The sequence below is a fragment of the Triturus cristatus genome, chromosome 11, assembly GCF_964204655.1.
Source record: "Triturus cristatus chromosome 11, aTriCri1.1, whole genome shotgun sequence".
Classification (NCBI taxonomy): domain Eukaryota; kingdom Metazoa; phylum Chordata; class Amphibia; order Caudata; family Salamandridae; genus Triturus; species Triturus cristatus.
In genome coordinates this window covers 957,460,479-957,470,961 of record NC_140594.1, presented here as the reverse complement: position 1 = coordinate 957,470,961, position 10,483 = coordinate 957,460,479, and the positions used below count along the sequence as shown (strand labels likewise).

Here is a 10,483-nt window from a genome sequence, read left to right as displayed (position 1 = left end):
GGTTTGTATGTGCTCAGGGGTCCCTGACCCCTTCCTAAATCAGTTCTGGGTGTCTCCCTCCCAGTGTCACTTTTCTCCCTTCGACACTGGGAGTCTGGATCCTTAATCACTCAGCAGGAGATGGGTCAATTGGTTTATAGCACCAGCCCAGGCTTTTTCACCTTCCGGGCTTCTCCTCCCCCCTACTCTCCAGATGCAGGGCAGCCTGGTGCCATCTCAACCCCTCCCTGGGTCAAGACCTCTACCAGCTCCTTGCACCTCTCAGATCCAGACCGTCAATCCACATTCAGCAGAGACACACAGAAATGCTTGAAGCACACAACTCAGCCACTTTCTAAAAGAGTGACTTCTGAACACACAGTGACAAAACCACTTTCATAGAAAGATTTGTTATGAGACTGTGAGTTCATACATACTAAACTTCACCTCTCCATTTTAAACTGAAGGGTAACTAGGCTAACAAAACACAATACCCAGCCTCCCCCATTCTGTCCTATGGTTAGGATGGCCTTTAACCAGTAAAAATGAAATGGAGTTCTTTTCACTGTCAGAACATAGGACACACCTCAGTATATGTTCTACCTTTTACTTACACTACACCCTGCCCAGGGGTTACCTGGGACCTACCTCAGGGCTGCCCATTCTGTACGCAAAAGGAAAAGTTAGGCCTGACAAGTGGTTGCACTTATCAGGACAACATGCTGACTTAGCACTCTGTGCACAGGCCCTACACTGCATGCCTAAGTACCCTTCTCCACGCACCTATGCATTACTAGCCCTGGCACACACCGTGCACATCACTAGGGACTTTTACTAGTAAGGCAACCATACCAATCATGGCCAACCAATTACCATCACACTTTACACAGGGAACACTTGTACTTTGACACTGATCAGGAGTGGTAAAGTACCCAAAGCATCTAAATTGGCAACTCTATGTAAGGAAAACGGTCTTGGGGGAAAGCAAAACATTTTAGGGAACTTTAGCCATAAAGGCCAAGTCCTACAGTGGCAGTGTCTTTTTTCAAACACTCCCAGATACAGTTGGGGCTGAGATATTTAAGAATTTGCACAAACATATACTTTCCCGCTGTGTAATCTTCAGTGAATCTTCAAACTCCTGCCCTCATCTCCAAGTCCAATACACTTTACTTGTGACTTGGACTGGGCAAATCTTCTCCAAATTGAACAGGGTGACTCTGAGCCAAAAGCGCAAGATCTGTACATTTCTACGTAGCTGATAGGTTTATAAAGTTTTCATTGCAGAAGTTGATTTTGTAACTAAACAAATTGTGCAGGGGTTAAAGAAATATCACCCAACCACAGCTTTAAAATCTATTTACTGGGGACAGGGCTTGCAAGACTCCTTAATTGCTCCATTCCAGCAGGAGTCCTGGGCTGGCTCCTCTCCTAGGTCAATCAAGCAATCCAATCCGTAGCCGGACTCTGCGAGGAACAGTTTAATGTGTGGGATTTGGGCGTGCATCATGCCGAAGCGTCTGTGGGGGCTGTCAGCCTGCTGAGGACAAAAGAAAAGAGACAACTCCCCCTTTGGGACATGCAAGCTGCCTCTGACCAATATTGCGCAGCCCGGAGTACAGAGGCAGAGAAGTCTGTGGTCGACCCATGTGAGAGGACACGTTGCGTGTTCTTACAATATCCAAAGGCTGGACACATAAGGGGCATGGCAAGTTCCTGAGATGTCTCTCTGAGCTTACTTGGGCCCCACGACTGATCGGTTCGGCATAAGTTGTGTGACCAAAGAGAGAGCTGGGCGTCAATGCAGCGCATACAAATGAGAGAAATGGTCTGTCCCCACATAATAGCATAGACTTATGCCATGCCACACAGGTGAAAAGATATGATAGTCTGCTTCTTAAGAGATGAACAAGATGCTGATGAAGGAATCCGCCTGGCACTCAGCAAATTAGGAGTGGTGTAATTTTGGGAGGCTCTGATTTTCACTGAGACTGATGCAGTACAAGGTTTTTCATCGTGTGAAATCCCTTGCGAGATGTAGTGGTGCGTACTAAAGCCGTGAACTTATACGTGTGTATGCTCGTTCTTTTTGGTGCATGTTTTTCTTACACAGGACCTGCATGACTCTGATTTTCTTCTGCTGTAAGAATTCTTCATGAGTTTGTCAGAGTTCTTATGCAGCGGTTATTGTGAACATTTATTGATATTGTTTACTTACTTTCTTGTTTCCCTTGCATCCTTCCCTTTTCTTCCCTTTCATTAATATGTCCTGGGTTTGAGAGACAGCGACTTCAACCTTTTTCTTAGTTTCTAGGCTTGTAACAAAATTAGATTATTTCTGTGTTGGTTATCAGAATTAATAGTAGATATTCAAGTTTTTAGTTGATGCGATCTACGGCTGTACTCCAGTCTTTGGACATACTCAAGAAAAATGATTTAAACTTTCAAACTATTACCTTAGAGCTTGGACACTGCTTCAACACTATGTTAAAGTTGATTTTGATTGATTTGGGGAGTGTGGTTGTTTATTTAGGTTTTACAACAAAATACATTTTCTCTTTTTATCTCCAATTTGCAGGTAAAACTGAGTTCAAAGCAACATGACAGACACAGCAGCAGATACAGAAGATGGTGTCAACAACACCATTTCTACTGCAGGCAACCACCGTGGCAATGTCAGCTATTCACCATATTATCAGCATTCCCCACCAGTCGCTGCAAGCTACATTATTTCGTACCTGTTCATATTTGCCTTATGTATGATTGGCAACAGCCTGGTGTGCTTGATCGTGCTGAAGAACAAGCGGATGCGCACAGTTACCAACCTCTTCATTCTCAATCTCGCCATAAGTGACTTGCTAGTAGGAATCTTCTGCGTGCCAACCACTCTTGTGGACAACTTGATAACAGGTACGAGTGCTGTTTGGTCAAAGATAAAGTGCACTATGTTGCTGGAGGAAACAACATGGAGTCAACAGAATTTGTAGTATGGAGATGCCCACTGTAATATATATATATATATTTTTTATTTTTTATTTTTTTTATTTATAAAGTTTTATATAGCGTGAACATAATCTGTGAGGGTATCAGAGAGCTTTACAAATGACTGGGTTTAAGAAGATGTGGATGCAAACAACAACATGATCAAGAGAGGTACAACTGTGTAAATTTACAAATTGAGGAAGGTGAAATCTCCAGGATAAGTCGACAAAACAATAGATATGGTCGGCAGTCTCATAACAATCATGGGTGCAGATATTGAGATGAGTTGTATGACCTAGGGAGAAATGTGCTCATAAGTAGTAATTTAACTTATTTTTTAAAAGAAGCAGTTGAGGGAATTAGTCTAATTTCAGCTGGTAAGGAGTTCCCAATTCTCGGGGCAATACCTGAAAAGTCTTTGCTGCAAGTTTTCTTTTTCTGGAATTTCTGTGGTTTCAGTACCAAGGTGCTGGTGATTCTAGATGATCTGTATCCACTACATATTTCTATTTTTTGTGTCAAGTACCTCGGGGTGTTGTAATGTTGAGCTTTATGGGCCATGCAAGCAATTTTTAAATGTATTCTTGCCAGTTAGGGGCTTTAGGATTCAGGGAGATGTGATTGTTTCTTTTTGATCTTGTGATGAGCCTGGCAGCAGCATTTAGCCTTTAAATATGCTAACTTTGATCTAGGAAGGCCACAAAGGGTAGCACTTCCACAGTCCAATCTGGGAATAACTTGGGCAGTCCAATCTGGGAATAACTTGGGCATGGACTGCTGATTTGAAGCCATCCCGAGGAAGGAAGAATTTTAGTTTCCTTAAAAGGTTAATTTGATGGTTTCTTCCTTTTATGGTGGTATTGAGGTGCTCTTGCATGTTCAGTTTCATGTCCAGCGCAATTCACAAAGATCTTGTGGAGTCTATAAGGCGAGATGAGCAGTTAAGTGTGGTTACATGATTCATCTGAAGAATGATTTCAGGTTAGGTATTGGGTGGGACAAATAGGAGAAATTCTGTTTTTATCGCATTAAGTTTGAGGTGGTTGCGGGCTAGCCATTTTTGAGTAGATTTGAGTTGAGGGACATAATATCTTCTGTGGAAGAGATTGTCAAGTACATTTGGGTGTCATCAGCATACATGTGATAATGGTGTTGGAGAAATCGAAGATTTCAGCTTCAGGCTCTATGAAAAGGCTGAAGAGCGTAGGTGAGAGAGAGGACCCCTGTGGGATCCCTACCGTGACAGGTGGGCCATTGGACAGGGAGTGGTTAACCTTTAATTCTTTGAATTCTGTTATGGAGAAATGATGTGAACCAGTTTAGTATGGATTCAGAAAGCCCCATCCTCCATTCAAGTAAGTCTAAGATACTGCCATGTTTAACCGTATTGAACACTGATGATAAGTCTATGAGGTGTAGGAGGCAGTATTGTTCTGATTCAGGACTTTTAGTATGTCATCTACTATGTTTATAAGGGCAGATTCAGTGCTATTGCCTTGACGGAAGCCAGATTGAAATTGGTCTAGAAGTTGGAATAGTTCAATGTGGTTGCAAAGTTAGACCTGAACACGGTTTCCAATGAGCTTATCTAATGCTGGAATGTTGGAAATAGGACGGAAGTGTCCATGTGATCTGTGGTGCTTGTTTTCAGAACAGGGGTTTCCTGTCTTACCTGTCCTACTTTTAGGCAGTCCAGGATAGCGCCATGCTGAAATGAGGCATTTACTATCTTGGTCCAAATTGGAAGGAAAGAGTATTTGATCTCTCTGAAGATATTTGATGGTAGCGAGCCGTGAAGTGTTTGAGGGTTTAAGCACTGTAAGGGTGTTGTGAATGTCATTTTTGCGGAAGGTTTTGCATGTATTCCAAGAAGAATTGTTTTTGGGTGGTGTCCTGTGAGACCAAGTGGTTCTGCTATTTGTGATGGAGTGAGGCTGATAGGTGGTATAACCGGAAGGAGCTCCCTTGCTGTCTGCAGATCATTTTTGATTGTTTTGGTGTTTCCCTGGAAGAAGGAGGCAAATATGTCTAGTACAGATCAATTGTCCTGTTCACAATCCCTGTAACTTGATCGGTGCGCCAGGAGACAAAGGGACAAACACAGGTTACACAATGAGCTTTTCAAACACTACAGGTTTTGTCTAATTCTTCTTAAATATATTTATAAACACACACCAAAAGTCCTGTAGAGATGTGAGAGCAAATGACTACTTATCCAAACACTATGATTATTTCCTCCTGAAACAGCACTGTTCATCGTATCTCACTTGTGTAGTATACCCTGCTTTGTACCTACTCAAAGGCTCTTCAGTGCCTATGACATGCCTTCCTGCCCACCGACGAATGCATTTCACATTAATGCTATTGGCATCTGTGCACTAGTTGGTTGATTAAGTGCATCCTGCTTTCTGCACCTTTGCAGTTATCTTGTATTTGTGTATTCCCTTCTTCGCAGAGACCTCGAAGGAAGTCACTAAGTCAGCACTCTTGGATCTGTACCTTCCATGACTGATATCAAATCACCACTGCTTTCCCACTCCTCTGTACCCATGGTGCATCATTTTGTCCTGCTCCAATGCTCTAGATCAGGTGGTCAATTCTGATGAGACAAAGCAAACACAAGGAGATGATAGACGGAGCGCTGAAACTTTTCAGACATTCACCCCCAGTCACAGATCTGGGTTGAATCCTTCATCGTTCTTTAACTGATGCCCTGAAACCGGTCGCAGGATGCTTGTTTTCTGGTCCAGGGAGGACCTGGCCTGGCAGTCCGGGCTGGACTGTTCTCATGAGGAACAGGGTCAAGGCTGATTTGCATTTGGCTGGGTCCAAACTTGAATGGCTTGGTGAGCAAAATAACGATGGTTTAAACCCAGATCTGTGACTGGGGGTGAATGTTTGACAATGTTCGACATTCCGGCTACCAGCTTTTTGTGTTGCATTTTCACCCTAAGTGGGAAGGGTATGCCCAGACGTGCTTTATGCTTGCTGTGCCACAGGTTCCAAGCTAGCCAAGCTGATGAGAGGTGATGCTAAGAAACTGGTCCCAGGATGCTTGTTTTCCAGTCCAGGGAGGACCTAGCCTGAGAGTTCGGGCTGGACTGTTCCCAAGTGGAACAGGGTCACGGCTGATTTGCATATGGCTGGGTCCAAACTGGAATGGCGTGATGAGCAAAATAATGATAGATTAAACTCCGATCTGTGACTGGGGGTGAATGTTTGACAATGTTCAACATTCCGTCCATCATCTTTTTGTGTTCTTTTCTGATGAGAATCATCATTAATAAAGCAAGATCTGCATGTGTACGAACCCACCAAACCTATTTAGTGAAGTCCTTCAACATGAATAAGTGAGAATAAAAAAATATCCTATTTGGTTACTCACCACTTAGAGCAAAAGGGCATCTCTATGACCCAATTATACATCATTCTGATTCCTTAATGAAAGGGATAGATTCAGAAACCTGCAGGTTGTTCTGTCTGTGCAAAACCATATCCAAAACTGTAGTTCGAATAATTTCTGGGGAGTGTACAAGGTTTGAAAGATACTCCTTCTAAACCCACTGCAGCACAGCACCAAATTTCCAGTATGGCATAGATCCCTAAATATTGGTCAATTGAAAAATGTCTCTAGTTCTTTGGGAAATTACTTAATTTGTGATGGATAGTCGTTTCACTTCTTAATTTAATAAAAGGTTGAAGCTTGACCTTTTGGAAGTTTAATGTAACTATGCATTATGTATTGAAAACCTGTCTTTTTATGGATTCAGCTATGATATCTAAATTTACAACTGAATCAGTGCATAATGACACTCATATTTATCTTCAGGAGAAATGCGGGAATTGTATGTAAATGATGGCGTACTAAGACTATTCTCTGTCATGCAAGACCAGATTCAAACATCCTCTAACTTGTATGGGTAATTCTAAGTCCACATCCCAACACTGGGAAAGTCTTGGAGGCAGTGATTATATTGTAAAGCCATAAGTCACTGGGCCCAAAGTCCTGAATATTGGGGGTGCAGCATTTCAAGGCTGCATAGTCTTGGTTCCCCCTCATCCTTCATTTATTCATCACCAGACACTCCCTGTCTTGTTATTTAATTCTCACTCTCGCTGCATGTTTCTTGTTTCTGTTTTAGCATCTTGCCTTTGTTTTCTATTCTTTCTCTCCTTCTTTCATTCTGAATCTTGTGTTTTTCTCTCTCTTTCACTGGATGAAAGTCTATTGAGAAAGTAGAAATGTTTGTCCCCAAAAATGAGCGCTGGTGGCCCCACAGCCACCCACTGTTTCAAACTGAGCATTCTTCACAAGATTAATAAGAGGAGAATTATGCTAAATTCAGGACAGAGAAATTTTAACTTGCTCTAATTCATATATAAATCTAATTCAAAGTAGATTTCAAGATCATTGCCAAAAGTTGGTTCATCCACTCTGCATACTTCACAAGAGAAAACAGTTTAATTGTCAATAACTCTTTATTCATGTTTCTACTCTGTACGACCTTGTGTGCAAACTCATATTAATAATGCATGCTGATAGTTCAGAAACGTGATTATTCACACATATGTATGGCTAATCAGTTGGTAGGGAATAAGAAGGATACGTGATCCAGTCACCTTCCAATTGGTAGTTATATATCAAAAAAGAGTGGATCACTTGAACCTGTTATCCAGGGTTTGGTGGTTATTCGACCGTTCCTTAAAAAACCCTCATTCACGTTTTTAGGTGGATTATGTGGCGGTATATCTTGGTTCTCCGCCTTTGTAACGTGATTGCATCATCATCGGGTTTAGTGTTGTGCTGCCTCCGCCTGGAGGAAAACCACTGGATAGTACAGTAGCGATCAGAAATCAAAAAAAGGACAAGGTGCTCATGTGTCGTGATACAGTGAAAGTTAAAAATGGGGATGTTTTCTCATGCTACCTGGACTTTAGACTTTATTGTTGTCTGGTGCGTGGAAAAAGAATAAAAAATAGAGGAGATTGTGCAGCTTGGACAGGTAATGTGTCCGCTATACAGTCAGTCCAATGAGTGGGTCGACATGTTTCAGCTCTTTACGTGCCCAGGAGGGTCAGGTGAGCTTTCATCAGGACCAGGGGGTGTTGTCTTAAAGGAGGATATTGTCCGCTTTAAGGGTGAGGAGTTCGTGTTATTTTTCAATGATCTCCTATTAGAAGGTTTAGTACCTTCAAAGCTCGGATTTCGGGCTTCTTAGGAAGAATGGCAGCGTAGTGAGGCGGAAATCCCGCTCTGCACGACTTGTGCTGACGCTGTCTTCCTGCTTGGACAATATCCTCCTTCTAAAGTCCAGGTAGCATGAGAAAACATCCCCATTTTTAACTTTCACTGTATCACGACACATGAGCACCTTGTCCTTTTTTTGATTTCTGATCGCTACTGTACTATCCAGTGGTTTTCCTCCAGGCGGAGGCAGCACAACACTAAACCCGATGATGATGCAATCACATTACAAAGGCGGAGAACCAAGATATACCGCCACATAATCCACCTAAAAACGTGAATGAGGGTTTTTTAAGGAACGGTCGAATAACCACCAAACCCTGGATAACAGGTTCAAGTGATCCACTCTTTTTTGATATATAACTATTCACACATATGTACACTGCTCAGCACCCCCACATTATGGAATCTCTGGCTACATCTGTCAAAGTAATTGTAGCCCATAAGAACATCCAAGCATGGATCCACTCTCTCAACATGCCCTACTTTTTAATGCTTCTAGATGAACATTAATCACATATGCCCAATTGATAGTGTATACCTTTACGTACACAAAGCTACTTCTAAATAGAAATGTATGGAGACTTGGAACTTGTGACAGTCTTGCAATGTGAACGCACCCCAAACAGCAAAGGTTTTCCATTCTTTGAACCATTCAGTAACAAGCATTGGCATAGCCAATAGGTCTCGCCTTTGGGACCTTATAAGTATTTAGTTATGCAGCACAATATTTTTGATGCAACAACATCAACTGTTGCATGGCTAAACCCTTATAAGGTCCCAAAGGCGAGACCTATTGGCTATGCCAATGCTTGTTTTAAAGATGGGTAGTGAACTCATCATTTGCAGTGAGAGAAGTAGTTCTGTGGCGTAACACAGGCCCTCGCAGCCTCTGCGGTGCGGGGGGCCTAAGCTACAGGGGGCCCCCTCAGCACAGTACTCTGCCCAGAGAGCTCCCAATTGAGTCTGGAGGGTGCCCCTCATCGTACATTAAAGGGGGGCCCCCTCAAGTTTCGTTACGCCATTGAGGTCGTTGGTTCCAGCTAGAAGTCTCTAGATAGATAAAGGAGCATCCAGTGGATCTCGAAAGTCAGATATGGCGGACCTTTGTCAGATATGGGGGACCTTTGCTTGTCGTTGCAGAGAGAAACACAGTTATTGAGTGGGATGAAGAAACAAGACTCTGTGGCCAGATAACGTGGGTCAGAATTATGTAGAGCTTAATGAGTGTGGTAAAGGAGCTTTAAGAGTGCTGAGCGAGTTAGTAGCAAGGATGATCCTGAGATTTGTGTCAGTGTTGGTAGGCTGAGGGGTGTTCCCCAGTTCCCTAGGGCGTTTGCCATCAGTTCAGTAGGATGTTACTTTACGAAATAACACAGCCAGAATGTTGTTGAGTTTCAAGCAGTGGGTATGTATCCAATCAGCAATCTCTATTGTACAGGATGGAAATTTGGTGTGTGTGGCTAATACATTGACTGCGATAGAGATAACAAGTTGTGTATCTTCCGTATAACAGATAATATTGAAGCTATAGGATCTGATGATATTTACCAAAGTAGACATGTATATGTTGAAATGGACAGGTTTCAGGGGGCAGCCCTGAGATACCCTACATGTCAACCTGGAAGAGTTTGAAAAAAAGGGAGCAAGAAGAACAGGTTGTGATTTCTCAGAGAGAAAGTTTGTTAGTCATTTTAGAGCATTATGGTAGATACAACATTCATGCAGTCATTTAAGAAGAATGGCATGGGAGACCTTTTCAAAGGCCGCTCAGGGGTCGAGATTTATCAGGGCCGCAGATGCTATCTGATCCACAGTGTCAACTGTGACTGTCAGAACAGCAGTTTCCATGCTTTTGGCAGCTCTGACCCACCCAGTATTCTTGGACCATAGCAGGATGAGGTAATAGAGAAATGGGTCGAATATTTGATAGGGTTTTGGGATAGGCAGAGGGTTTTTTGAGCAATAAGAGAACTTTGCATTTTTCCAAGATAAAAGGACCTCGGCCAATGCAAGGGTAGTATTGAAAAGCATAGTGAGGGCTGAGCCCACTGTTTTGGGAGAGAAAGAATATATGTGATGCAGACAAGGGTCATTTGGAGAGGAGAGTCTGAATTGATGGAGAGCATCAGGCTGGTGACCACATGGCTATTAATGGGGTTGAAATTGAAGAGAGATACACCAGTAATGGCTACCGAAGGCTCATTCAGGAAGGGAAGAGAGTCTAGGCTAGACTGAAGCTCAAAATGTTTATAGTCAGGATTAATTTTGATCAGT

General features: G+C 42.6%; 1 protein-coding gene across 1 annotated transcript in view; it reads left to right on the top strand.

Annotated features, from left to right (window-relative positions):
• The first annotated feature begins 2,579 nt into the window (after nucleotides 1-2,579).
• LOC146785743 (neuropeptide FF receptor 1-like) overlaps nucleotides 2,580-10,483 on the top strand; it is a 782,045-nt gene continuing 774,141 nt past the window's right edge. Inside the window, exon 1 of the mRNA XM_085633582.1 lies at nucleotides 2,580-2,889. Coding sequence (XP_085489708.1) covers nucleotides 2,580-2,889 — 310 coding nt within the window. The remainder of the gene's footprint in view (nucleotides 2,890-10,483) is intronic.